The following is a 14,654-nucleotide window of genomic DNA, read 5'->3' as shown; positions in this document are numbered from 1 at the left end:
GGCTCACCACATCGTGTAGCATATTCTCCACGTTGAGGATAATGAAGTTATTAGTTTTCGAGCCCTACATTTCCATTTGGAACGAGTTTACACTAAGTGATTTTATAAAGACATATGAGAGCTTTATTAGGGGGAATCTTAGAAGACCCCCTTTGCATCAAATAGGAAAAAGGAGTTCAATGCCACATGGTGGGCGCATGACGACAGCAGAGTGAAGAGGTGACGGATGGCAACACTGTTGCACATATGCAATGGGGCGGGTGCGGGAAAGCGTTGGTGGCAAGGATGAAGACATGAAGACTGTTAGGGATAAAGACGCAAACGCGACAGTCTGTGGTTGCGCATGAAAGGGAATGGTTTTTTTGAAGGGACAAGGCTCACAATCTGAGCGTCGTGGACTCTTGCCCAAGTGATTGCAGTAGCTCTTCATTCTTCTCTGTTGCACATGAGTTTGATCCTAGTGCGTCCAAATTTCAAATAATCACCACAAAGTAGAAGAGCGAGTAGTAGTAGTAGGGGCGGCCCAATCCCTTTTATTGCTTTATTAGAGGGTATCTCATGTGATACCCTCTGGAAATTGAAGGAAAAGGCAGCGAAGACTAGGCAACGATGGCAATTTGTTCCTTATTGTATTGGGCAGGAGCATAAGAGGCTCTCACTCTCTCTCTCTCTCTCTCTCTCTCTCTCTCTCTCTCTCACACACACACACACACACACACACACACACACACACACACACACACACATTGGAGATGGCACGTTTTTCTCTCTCTCTCTCAAGCAGTCACCGCCTGCGTAGTTCAACTGGGCGACACGTATAGAGGTTTGGTAAGTTTTTTTAATGACTTGAGTGACAAGATAGTGCATCCGAACGAAGGCACTCGAGTGGATCCGGGAGTATCTGGGGAGAGCGATCTCCTGAAGGTTTGTGTTCGAAGCCTGCAACTTTTTTGAAAGGGTAGTATATCTCTAGAAAGGGACATACTAGAGAATCCCAAGGAATCTTGGGGATGAATTGAATATAATATCGAAGGAGCCAAAAGGAGCCAATAGGAGGATGAACTTCACTAAAACAATATGGCAGAGGCTTTAGTTTTTGCTGTTATGGCTGTATGTGGTGGGTGGGTTTGATTTTGGAAATCATTTTTTGAGGGGTATCACCCTTCTAATTAAGGAAAAGGGGAAGATGGGTGGATAAAAGTGGGAGGAGGATGCATGGGCGATACACATGGTAGCAGAGAGGAGGATGCATGGGTTAGGGAGAGACATTGAGAGGAACCATGTTTTTTACAATGAGCAAGCTACACCCATCAAGCAACGACAACTATCGCACGAGTGGATAGCCCAAAACAAACAATGCAAATAGGGACAAGAACCGCTCAAGTTTGAGGCCTTTTTTGAGAGTTTTGATAAGTGTAAAATTATTCTCAACTTTTGGGTCTCATTTAAAAAAAAGAAAAATAGATTTTTAATGCTCATTTCTTTACTTTCAGTTCACATGCTTGTTGTGCATCGCTGCAATGTTTTGAAGTGAAAAGCAAGGCCATTTCCAAGTTTTATTAGGTCAGAGGGACACTTCATTCAATTTTGTAAAAATCTACTTTTTGAGTGCTTTTCATACTTTTTGGTGCTTTTCAATAAAAAGCAAGTTCATTTCCTAACCCAAGTAGGTCAGGTGAAGTTGTGGCTCAATTTTAGATAAACTTGCTTCCTTTAACCTTTCACGCTTTTTTTCAAATTTTCACGCTTTTCAGCACTTTTGAAAAGCAACGGCTTTTGAGATTATCTAACCCCCAAAAATATTGATTTAGTCATTATATATATATATATATACACAGATATATAGAACGGACATACGATGGAGAAACAAGACTTTTACTGGAATTATTTTTATGAAAAGTGATACCGTAAATATGCTAAGATAGTACGATGAGTGTCGTGATTATACGGGGACGTCATGGTGCGGTCTAGTTCATTTACGATCACACTAATCGCCTAGATACCGTTTTACTGAACATGTTACAATAGAAAATTAAATGGTATGTCAAGAGTGGTCACGCCTATGGCCTATATAGGACACGGTTGGATGGTGAGTTGCATGGTTCAATCCCCTCTGGTTTCACGTTGGTATCAGAGCTCAAGGGAGAGGGGAGCTATGGAGGAAGGAAAAAGGTGGCCTTGCATGGCTATGCATGATCTCTCTCTCTCTCTCTCTCTCTCTCATGAAGGCTATGGCATTTGCAGGAGGGAGGAAGCATGAACTCAATTGGTATCTCTCTTGATCTCTCTCATGAAGGTGACAAGGCAGATTGACAGAGGACGAGGTCGCAGGAGTAGCCGCTTGCATGTGGGGATTCCCATGGTGGGTTCAACAGGGGAGAGACCACGAGGGAAAGCCCTCTTGGATGGACAAGAATGCGATGGTGGCCTGCACGAAATCCATCATGACCAGGCTTGCTTGGTTCGCAATAGCAAGGGGAGTGATTCTCGCCATTGCAGCATGAGCAGATGTCGCCCGCAAAGGGTGCCATCACCCTTTTTCCCCTCACTTGCACCCTGCTTTGCTACAACCACGTTTTTTTCCCTCAAGTTTTTTGGGGGGCGTCCTAATTTGGGAACCACCCTTGTAAGAGCTTTAGCCCATGGCCAAAGATAGCCAGTCTCCATTTGACGAGCTTCTGTAGCCTATTTTTTTGAAATCGGTACGACTACCAAGGATGACAAAACCTTTTTGAGAGGATGACCACCCATTGAAGCCCAGGCACCATGCTAAAGCAAGGCCCTACGTGGAGGGGGAACGTCCTCAAGGCCGCATGCAATGGCCGAGCAAAACCAAATACCACGTCCGCAAGGTGCCGCATGCCGAAAACAAGGTTACACGGTGCAAGCCTAGCCGAAGAATTTCTTTTGATAAGAGGTTAGCAATGGCAATGGATAGTTGTACCACAGGTATGCTTGGTTCATACCATTAAGATAGATATTGATTGTTCAAATTATATATTTTCGATACGATGATAGACCACTTTTGGTATGTACAAAGTAGTGCGTGTATGAATGGGCATATGTACAAAGAGATGTAAATATATTCATTTGGGAGCTTTTCAAAGTGGTTTCAAGTTTTAAAAATGATGCAACGTGTGCACATTGTAAATATTCATGCTTTTGTGCCAACGGTTGGACACATGTACATGCCTGGATAGGGTATCGGGGCCTTGGATATGGTTCTTAGTGGCTTCTTTTGGCTTTAGGAAATGTTTTTGAGCTTTCTAGAATGTGGAGGTGTGGACACCCTTGACCCGCCCGAGAAGTTTGGCACATGCGATAACTATCTATTTACGCTGCCTGATCTGCGGTGATGCGTGCATTGTCCTAGAAGTGGTAAAAAATGGAATATGGGGATGTGGCAAAGGAATTTGGGTATCAAGGATCAATCGTAAAAAATTTGGTGAATTTTGGAGTCAAATGGGGTTTTTCCCGCAAAAAATGCCCGCCCGGGGTCAAAATTGGCCAAAACTGGGCCCAGAAAGGTAAAAAAATGACCAAAAATGGTGTGAAAAGGCTTCGATTTGACACATCACTCACGGTGCTGTGAGTGTTCCAGCAGAGGGAGTATTTTTGAAGCCATGTCTTGGCACTTTCACCTCTCTATATGTGGACGAAAGCAGGGTTCCTACAGGTGGTCTACTGCAGTCTCGTCGTGTTCGCGTCCTTTTTTCGAGTGTGTGGAGGAGTGAATGAGAGCTTTCTCTCTTCAATTTTGCACTTAAGAGAGTCTATGGAAGTTCTAAGGTTTTCATGGATGTGTGTGTTCGAGGAATTGAGGGAAGAAGGTGCGGCTTACTGCAAGACTATGTGACCCTGCATCGGTGCCGTTAGGGTTGGTGCTACTCCAAAGAGTCCAACAAAGTGGAGTTTTGGTGAAGGATTTGCAATGGTTTGAGAGAGGCATTTTGTAGCTGGAGTTTTTGATGGTTTTTCTTGTATATTTTGGTGACCATCAAGTGTGATTTTAAGTGTTGATCAACTCGACTCACCTTTATAGTGTCTGCGGGCAGGCAAGGGCTTGTAGGTCGAGGTGTTTGGAGTTTGAATTGAGCTTGTGGGTAGTAATTTTATTGAGCTCTTGAGTGGTGGTGTGTGTGGGTTGGAATTTAAGTAAATTCCTTGTGTGATGTTAAGTTGTCTGGGTGTGTGAGTGTGCGCACGACGTCTTTTGCTCCATCATCCTTTGGCGATCCAAATGGGGAGCGAAAATTGCCGGTTGTGCACCCAAAATTTGGATTTTGAGTAGTGATGTATGAACATTTTGGATGTTAAAGATAATTTCAAGATGGTGGTGCCATTCCAACCATCAATTTTCACAGGTTGCGAGGATGCAGAGGATTGGCTTGCATCATATGAGTTTGATTTGACATGTTTATGTTGTCGAGTTCCAAGTGAAGCGCAAAATCTTGCAGGCATCAATCTGGTGGTCAGAGGTGATGCAAGAGAATGTTTGAGGGCTTGTCACATGATGAAAAATTGAATTGGGACAGGTTTAAGAGATGCTTTTTGAAGCGGTTCAAGAAAGTGATCCCTCACCAAGATGCATGGAGAGTGTGGAAAGATGCTCTATTGCATGTGGAAGCCATGTCTCAAGAGGAGTTCTATTCTGGTTTTACAAATAGCCAAAGAGTACAGGTATTTACAAGTTTGTTATGACCGGTCCTTAAAGTGAAAGTGCAAGAGAAAGAGCCCAATTCCATGCGTGAAGCATTGAAGATAGTGCTACAAAAGGAGAGAAAGGTGTGTGTTGTTAGAGGCATGAAGTGCCCTTTGTCTATACCTGGTATGGATAGTGTGGATGACCTTTATGTGCATAAAGTCACAATTGCAGGTGCTCATGCTAGCAAGGATGATAACTTGGATACAGGTGTGGATGCCCATATGTGCAAAGTCGATGCAAATGAAGTATGTAATGCAACTTTAGAGACCGTACACATGCCTATGGTGCAAAATGGCAAGGACATAGTAGATGAATGCAAAACTTTGAGCACTAGCACATGAAGTGAAGATGATGAGAGTGAAATTGACAAGGATCAGGCAACCTATGGTGGTGACACATCTTATGCTTGTGAGAGTTGGTGCGATGATGTATGTGATGATGTATGCAATGATGATATACAATCACTAGATCCAATGAAGGATATGGTAGCCTTGCACAAAGAGCAACGTATCTTTTGGGAAGAAGCTTTGCAGCAACATGATATGGATGCTTGCTTTGATGATCAGATGGTGGGCTATGGACAAGGGCTTTCTACACCGAGTGAAGATGATGCAAGAGAGGATGATGCTATGATAGATGATGTGACCTTGGTCCATGGGCTTTACCAGAGCTAGGAGTTGAAAAACCTTCTAGTGATCACAATGAAGAGGTTTTGGGTCATGAGGGTGATAGAAACAGGTTCTATATGTGCAAGGATTTGATGCTAGTTCCATATCCAAGGGATGTTCGTGATGATATGCGCCATGCGGTTGTTAAGTATAAACTTCTTGAGGATGGGGTAGACAAGGAGGTTAAAGTGATCTTTTGCTTGCATAGTGATCTTATGGACGCATTTCACATGCTTCAATGTATGTTTGAGCCATACTCTCTTATCTGTGAAGATCCTGATTGGCAGTTAGCAAGTCTTGGGGCTAGTTGGCATGATGAAGACTTGATTATAAGGTGCTATATGGCTTTGTATGCATGTTTCCAGCTTTTCAAGTGGAAAATGTCTTATGTGGAAGAAGAAGAATGTGCTAGTGATAGCGTTTTTGAAGAGAGTTTTCAATTTCGGAGTGAATTTGTTAATGCTTGGAGTGAAGGTCTCTTGGTCATGAAAAATGAAGAGCAACTGTTGCATCAAGGAGATAATGTGAGGTTTATGATTATCAATGGGATGAGCTCGAGTCATAAGATACATTTTGAGGTTTCTATGGTTTTGAGTGATTGTGATAGCTTATGGTGCAACATGGCATGTGAAAACCTTGGAGAAGATTCATATCATGCATGGGATCCACGTGGGCGGTGGCATTTTGAAAAGAAAAAAGATGCTTCTCCCTTTGATAGGGGTGGTCTGCTTGAGCATGTATTTGGTTCTATGGGGATGCGTAAGTTTCCCTATGATCTTGGAGGAAGTTTATGGTCACTTTTATAGGTTTTTGTCACAGGTTGATGCAAGTGTTGAGCATAAATGCTCAACTTGTGGTTGGGCAATGATGATAGACTGCTTTTGGTCTGTACAAAGTAGTGCGTGTATGCATGGGCATATGTACAAAGAGATGTAAATATATTCATTTGGGAGATTTTCAAAGTGGTTTCAAGTTTTAAAAATGATGCAACGTGTGCACATTGTAAATATTCATGCTTCAGTGCCAACCGTCGGGCACATGTACATGCCTCGATAGGGTATCAGGGCCTTGGATATGGTTCTTAGTGGCTTTAGGAAATATTTTTGAGCTTTCTAGAATGTGAATAATGCAAGTGGGAGGTGTGGACACCCTTGACCCGCCCAAGAAGTTTGGCACATGCGATAACTATCTATTTACGCTGCCTGATCTGTGATGATACGTGCACTGTCCTAGAATGGTAAAAAATGAAATGTGGGGATGTGGAAAAGGACTTTGGGTATCAAGGATCAATCAAAATTTGGTGAATTTTGGAGTCCGTTTGGGGTTTTTCCCGCAAAAAATGCTCGCCCAGGGTCAAAATTGGCCAAAACTGGGCCCAGAAAGGTAAAAAAAGACCAAAAATGGTGTGAAAAGGCTTCAATTTGACACATCACTCATGGTTCCGTGAGTGTTCCAGCTGAGGGAGTATTTTTGAAGCCAGGTCTTGGCACTTTCACCTCTCTGTGTGTGGGAGAAAGCAGGGTTCCTACAGGTGGTCTACTGCAGTCCCGTCGCGTTCATGTCCTTTTTTTGCGTGTGTGGAGGAGTGAATGAGAGATTTCTCTCTTCAATTTTGCACTTGGGAGAGTCTATGGAAGTTCTGAGGTTTCCATTGACGTGTGTGTGCGAGGAATTGAGGGAAGAAGGTGCAGCTTACTGCAAGACTATGTGACCCTGTATCGGTGCCGTTAGGGTTGGTGCTACTCCAAAGAGTCCAACATAGTGGAGTTTGGTGAAGGATTTGCAATGGTTTGAGAGAGGCATTTTGTGGCTGGAGTTTTTGATGGTTTTTCTTGTATATTTTTGTGACCATCAAGTGTGATTTTAAGTGTTGATCAACTCGACTCACCTTTATAGTGTCTGCGGGCAGGCAAGGGCTTGTAGGTCGAGGTGTTTGGAGTTTGAATTGAGATTGTGGGTAGTATTTTTATTGAGCTCTTGAGTGATGGTGTGTGTGGGCCGGAATTTAAGTAAATTCCTTGTGTGGTGTTGAGTTGTATGGGTGTGTGAGTGTGCGCACGACGTCTTTTGCTCCATCAACGACATCCTACTTGACAATGTCGGGGATCGGAAAGCTCAATTTTCTTTAAACTCTGTCTCAATTTTGATCACATGGTAGCATATGGATGTATCAAACAATGCACGGGTCATCATTTCGGAGTACGGATCCAGATGACCAAGGTACATTGGTCATATTTTGGCTACAGAGTACGACTCTGTGTGAGGCTACCCACAATGACTGTGGAGTTCAATTTCTAATGAAGCTACCCTCGAGCAAGGCTTGTGTAGACCTCTTATGTAGACCAAGAGGCTAGAACAAGGTCAAGCATGTTTTGGTTTATTTATATGCTAATTTGATCTAGAGCTCATTTTGCAGAAACATTATACGAACTTGTTGAGGAAGATATCACGACTATCTTTACAATAGTTTCTGACATTTCCAAGCTTTGTCATGCCCCTTTAATTAGGTTCCAATACATACAAGGCATGCCATTATCTCCGGATTAAGGAGAAAGGCTCCAACAAAGATAATCCATACAAGGGTTTCAATGACGCTCCTCAACCTTGAACAAGGCAAGGTAGCAGTAAAAGCGAGTCAAGCATGGATGATGACTTGTAAAGAGTTTTGAATTTGGTAGGGCATGGCTCCCAACCAAGTTTAATGCAACCCAGGCAGTAAAAAACAATCATGATCAACCCATTGTCGACAAGCGTGATCGGATAAGTTCTCAAAGGTACTTACTAACCGGTGTATGCAAGCAGTATTGGACAGGTACACTATGTTTATGCAATTACTGTTGATATTTTTATGCTTGTCATGTGGCATCATACTTGAAAAGGTTAAAAATCATTGGGGTTAGTTTTCTTCTACCTCTGTTTAACACGACAATGCCTTACGATGCACCATGGTATATCAATTTTCACTAGGGAGAAATGCTCCGTAACAAGGATGCTAAGAACCGGCTTGTGTATTACGTCAGCCAGTATCTCTTTGATATGTCCTTTTTGTACTATCAAGAGGAGGGGAGAAGCAAGGCTTCCAAGAGAATGGCTATATATATTTTCTATATATATATATATATAATCATTTCAGTTTTAAACTTGCTAACATTTGGTAGCTAAGCTTTAGGAGCTATCTCTTGTAATATCGGGCAATTTCATGCTTCTCCATAAGCTGTATGATTTGGCAAGGCCATTCTTCTAGGAAAGATCGACAATGTTGATTTGCTTTTGCGTTGACATTCGAGTGTCAACCCAAGTACCTGTTAGCTAAAAGCAATCATGCTCAATTTTGTCTCATCTCCTTGATGAAATTATACGAAGCAAGACTTCACTTTGAGGCATTTTTCCTATAAGCTTCCAAAATTTGGAATATGCTCGTAGCATACAAACTTGGGGAAACTCGGCAACATGTCTACCTGCTTTTTATCGAAGGTCAGTATGAACCAAGCCCTGAGGGCATACAAGGTACATCCAACAACTCTAAACTTCTTAGTATACATGGCTATGAGCCACATTCTAGTGAAGGAAAATGCTCTTAGAGGGGCTACAAGGTTATACAATTTCAAGTCCTACTTGTGTTTATGTCTTTGAAATTTCATTTGAAAACTATTTCTCTACTGTGCAAAGAAAAGTGCTTTTGATAGACTTACTGAAAAACAAGGCTTTTATTTCGTGCCAAAGTTATATCCATTGATTTAGGATCAAGAATAATGGCACATAGATTTGGCAAATTGGCAATAACAAGTGTGCGCTTTGCCGCACGTGTCAGAGGCTGGAAACTTGCCTGTGCACTATGTGAGACCCTTGAAGGCTGCAAGCACACAACTAGACAGTCCTAGCAAGCTCAAAGAAACAATGGTGTGTCACTCACCGCTCAATGCTTCTGTCATGAAGGATCTTGTGCTGCAAAGAAGAAGGAGTCACCGCCGATGTTGCGCTCAACCACCTTGCCACCGTTGATGCCGCCGCAATGCTCGATCACTCACTCACTCTCTCTCTCTCTCTCAAGCATACATACACACATACACACACCCATGAGCACACAAAGGAGAAGGAGACAGAGATGGAGCAAGAGCACTTCTTAGCTTGCACCTCCAAGAATGAGGATTTTTAGGTCAAATGGACCTTTTATAAGAGTTTGACCCATTCACATATGGGCGTCCATAGTGGTCGACCGTTGCAAAACAACTATAAAAATAAGATAAGTCGTGTGCCTCTCATCGGCAATCACCTACACACCTATTGGACCGACAAGCCTTGTCCAAATAAATAATAAGGCGTCTATCGAAGGTGATAGGGTGTGCGTGAGGGTTAACATGTCCCCCTTCCTGATGTAGATTCAATTCCCAGAAGCTATTGAGATGAAGCCCGTTCATCGAGGTGGAAGAGCATCCAAGATTGAATGTCCTTAGCTTTCTTCAGTCTCACTGCAAAATCAACCAAAATTGGCACAGTAATTGCATTCTCATATACAATTAAAAAGCATATGCACTTATAGGCACATAAATTGATTGGTAACAAAATAATAAACAATTTGTTAGCAGTAAAACATTAAACTGTAATATAATCAAACACATAAGCAATTGTAAAGATAAAAAAATAAATAAGTGTAGGGTCGTTAATTTAACGATCGAGAGGCACTAGAGGTCAACTATTAATACCATGGACAAGCTGTTTAATAGCGAGAGCAAAGTATTTCATGTTCTAGGGCTGACTAGAGGCTATACCTAGAAGACCTTGTAGTTAAGCTACGATAAAAGGAATTTCTCATGAAATCATCGCCTGACTTATTCCTTTTTCTTTGACCCCCCAAAGTTTTTTCACATTGATTCAATTTTGATGTGTGTGCTTATTCTGTATGCCTTGGGCTTTTTTCTTTTCAAGGAAAAGCGCCCACACTAGGAACCTCTAGGGCTCTAGTACCATAGGTAATAGGGTAGAAGTCCCCATTTAGAGACGACAAAATTGGAGGGGCATTTGTGCACAATTTTCTGGTCCATTTCGATCGGCCATGGGCTCGACTAATAGCCAGTGAGTTGGGGCATCTGTAGCAAAAGGTGTCATCACCGGCAATGGCTTGCAGCAAAAGCGGCATAAGCATCTTCATTTTCCTGTGTAACAAAAGTGCGCTCTGATAAGGGACCTTCCATGGGGGTATTTAGAGCCAAAGACTCCAGCAAGGATCGAACCTCCTCATGGACCAACCACAAAAGAGCACGTCGACAGTCCGCTACCAAGAACTCAAACTTCATTGTTCTGCTTCTGGTGCAGCTCTTGCATTATTTATTCGGGTATGACGGGCTCTAAAGAGGGGCCCGGATTTTTTTTGGCACACTTACCCTACATGTGAGTGAAGATTTTACATTCTTGGCACTTTTATTTGTTTGTTTATCATTGCCTTTCAATTTTGAACTTTGGTGGGTCATATGAAATTGTTACCATTCCCAGGCTCATCACACTAGTAAACTCCCTTTATAATACTTAAGCTAAAGGTCAATAGGAACTAAGCCCATGAGAAAGCCCTAGTACATTGCAAACAGTGCTGCCTAAATCAGATTAAGAACCTAAAGTAACCATTGATTATTAGGAAGGCATTCCCCATGGTATTAAGAGAAGATCTCCAATGCCTAACTTGGTCAAACTAGCTTAATCAGACTGCTTAATTCTTAAAACTAGACAAGGGACTATGACAAAAAATTACATTGAATCTAATGTTTAATCTAAGCAAATCACTGAATATTGTGCTACCAATCAAATTTAAAATAAACAAACATGGATGCTAAAAAAAACAAGAGGCAATGCTAATGATCAAGAAACACCTGTTCGTGTTAATGATCGTGCTTGATTCGAAGAGTGAACGAGAGAAAGATTCCATGATGTTCAAAATCCTAACAATGGAAACACGTTCCAGTACACACTAGAAAACACAAAGACTACCTCTAGGAAGCACATCAATGGGAAGAGGCACCAACATTTATTGAACAAAATCAAACAACATAAGGAACCCTAACCTAATTATTTGCACCCCCTAAAGAGGAGTCAAGGGAACAGGCTATTAGCCCTAGTTCTAAACCCCTATCCTTCTCATCATCGAGAAAAAAAAAGTCAGCATTCGTGAGACCATATGTGCCATCCGTGTAATCATGTAACTGTTCTTCATTATTAGAGGCACAAATGTTCACTAAGATCATCTCATTAAACATCTATAGTCATCTTGGTCAAGAGGGTAAGCTTGTGCCATTCGTGAGACCATATGTGCCATCCGTGTAATCATGTAACTGTTCTTCATTATTAGAGGCACAAATGTTCACTAAGATCATCTCATTAGACATCTATAGTCATCTTGGTCAAGAGGGTAAGCTTGTGCAATCAAAGAGACGTCCTCTACTACGTATGGATCAGTCATGGTCAAGAGACATATCAACCATTCTAATTCATTGAAATTCGTCTCACATGCTAGCATACCTACCAAATCCCATTCATAGGCAAGCACGGGGTAGACTATGTGAAACACTTGTGAAAAGTAAAGAGGGTACCTCTCACCCAAGGTAGGAGTGGATGACTCTAGCGTACTAGCCATATCTGTACACACAGATAGATGATGTTTATGAAGGAGTACGAGCGGAAGTGCGATGCGAGAGAGAGTGCGAGAAGAAGAGCACGACGATGTGGTGAACTTGCTCTACTGTAATGTGTAGAGCATAGTGAGTTCTTATTAGGTTTTTACAAAAGAATATGTGTACATACCTGGCGGCCCGTCCACTTACCTGGGCGACCACATTGGGCTTTATACCCCAACAACCTCCCACTTAAAGTCCAATGTGGTACTTTAAGTGTGAGAGAAGCTACTATACAAGCTAATATACAAGAGATGTTGTGAAGTGATGTACTACCCCACACCTAACTGCTTGCGAAAATGCGCAAAGATCTCTGAGGGAAGTCCTTTTGTAAGTAGATCAGCAGGATTTTCTATGGTGTGAACTTTGACAAGCTGAAGTTGCTTATCCTCGAGCATTTCCCTGATGAAATGATACTTCACATCCACATGCTTTGTCTTTGAGTGATAAACTGGATTGCGAGCCAATTGTATAGCACTTTGACTATCACAATATAACACAGGCATCTTTTCTTTGATTCCCAAATCTGTTACTAGTCGATTAAGCCAAATTGATTCTTTGCATGCCTCTGATGCTGCAACCTATTCAACCTCTGTAGTAGACTGAGTAACACAATCTTGTAATCTAGAACGCCATGATACTGCTCCACCAGCCAATGTAAAGACATACCCTGACGTAGACCTTCGGTTGTCTAAGTCAACTTCATAATCTGAGTCTGTAAAACCCTTTACACTTAGCTCCTGACACCCATAGCATATACGCATACTCTTTGTAGCTTTCAGGTATCTCAATATTCCTTTCACTGCCTCCCAATGTTTCTTGCCTGAGTTTGACATGTATCGACTTACTACTCCCACTGCAAATGCAATGTCTGGGCGAGTAGCAATCATTGCATACATCAAACTACCCACTGCAGACGCATATGGAATCTTATCCATTTCAGCCTGTTCTTCCTCAGACACAGGAAAATCTTGTTTGCTAAGTTTCACATATGGTGGCAATGGAACACTCAATGCCTTTCCCTTCTCCATATTGAAACGTTGAAAAACCTTGTCAATATACTCTGTTTGAGATAACCAAATCAACTTCTTTGATCTGTCTCTCTCAATGTGCATACCAAGTATATGACTTGCCTCACCCATGTCTTTCATGTCAAACAATTTTGCCATCTTTGACTTCAAAGCTGAAATTTCTTCCAAGTGCTTGCCAGCAATCAACATGTCATCCACATACAAAATAAGGATCAACCAACTACCATCCTTAGCCTTCTTTGTATATAGACAGTGATCGAACTCACTACGTTTGTAGCCTTGAGAAAGCATAAACTTGTGGAATTTATGGTACCATGCCCTCGGTGATTGTTTTAAGCCATAAAGACTCTTTAACAATTGGCATACCCAATCTTCCTTGCCTTTCTCAACAAACCCTTCTGGCTGCTGCATGTAAATTTCCACATCTAAATCACCATGCAAGAACGCTGTCTTGACATCCATTTGGTGCAACACCAAATCTAATATGGCAACCAATGCAAGAAAGCATCTCAATGTAGTCATTTTGACCACCGGAGAGAAGACTTCATCAAAGTCAATGCCTTGTTCTTGCTTAAATCCCTTGGCAACAAGCCTTGCTTTGTACTTTGGCTGACTATCATGAGCGGTGATCTTATTCCTGTAAACCCATTTATAGGGTAGATCCTTTTTGCCTCGTGGTAATTTAACTAGTTTCCATGTCTGGTTCTTATGCAGAGCTGTCATCTCTGACTGCATGGCCAATTGCCAATTCCCGGAGTCCTTCATTTGCACTGCTTCCTTGTAACATGAAGGATCATTGCAATCACTCAACATGACATATTTCATAGATGGAACAAACCTATCAGGAGGTCGCGTGACACGTCCAGATCTACGCACAATAGGTGGCTCAGGCTCAACCACAACCTGTGGTTCCACTCTATCCTGTCCTTGCTCCTCTTGAGCCCTGACATTTTTTCTTGCACGTGCAGGTCCATCTTCTTGGAAGACAACTCTTCTAATCTCCTCAACCCTCTCTGGTTTAGAATGATATTTGGATTCATTAAAGTGAACATCATTGCTGCGGACAACCTTTCTGGATTCGGGATCCCAAAGTCTGTACCCCATCTCACCAGAATCACCATAGCCTAGAAAGATGCACTTTCTACTTTTTGGCTCAAGTTTGTTCCTAAATTCCTTTGGAACGTGAGTATATGCCTCACAGCCAAAAACTCTAAGATGCTTGTATGAGGGCATTTTGCCTGACCATACCATCTCTGGCACTGAATCCTTCTGCAAAACCTTGCTAGGAGATTTATTTACAAGATGAACAGCTGTTGATACAGCTTCAGCCCAAAACCCATTTGGCAGCTGTGCATTGGACAACATACTTCTGACCTTCACTTGTATGGTCCTATTCATCCTCTCAGCAACACCATTTTGAGGAGGATTGTAAGGAGCAGTAAGTTCACGTTTTATACCTTTTGACTCACAAAAGTCCTGAAAGGCCTTTGAAACATACTCTCCACCATTGTCAGTGCGTAAGCATTTAAGCTTCTTGCCACTCTGATTCTCCACAAGTGTCACAAACGTTTTGAAAACACTAAACGCTTCA

At 42.1% G+C, this 14,654-nt stretch overlaps 1 protein-coding gene across 1 annotated transcript; it reads left to right on the top strand.

Annotated features, from left to right (window-relative positions):
* Nucleotides 1–226: 226 nt before the first annotated feature.
* LOC147460084 (uncharacterized) lies at nt 227–3,033 on the top strand. Its single transcript, XM_086511675.1, has 4 exons — nt 227–276; nt 369–460; nt 863–924; nt 2,245–3,033. The coding sequence occupies exons 1-4, from the start codon at nt 227–229 to the stop codon at nt 2,311–2,313; spliced, it is 273 nt and encodes a 90-aa protein (XP_086367801.1). The 3' UTR covers nt 2,314–3,033.
* Nucleotides 3,034–14,654: the final 11,621 nt, after the last annotated feature.

The sequence above is a fragment of the Adiantum capillus-veneris genome, chromosome 4, assembly GCF_014529385.1.
Source record: "Adiantum capillus-veneris isolate H3 chromosome 4, ASM1452938v2, whole genome shotgun sequence".
Taxonomy (NCBI): domain Eukaryota; kingdom Viridiplantae; phylum Streptophyta; class Polypodiopsida; order Polypodiales; family Pteridaceae; genus Adiantum; species Adiantum capillus-veneris.
Note: the sequence above shows the minus strand (reverse complement) of the source record. Positions and strands in the feature narration are given on the sequence as shown.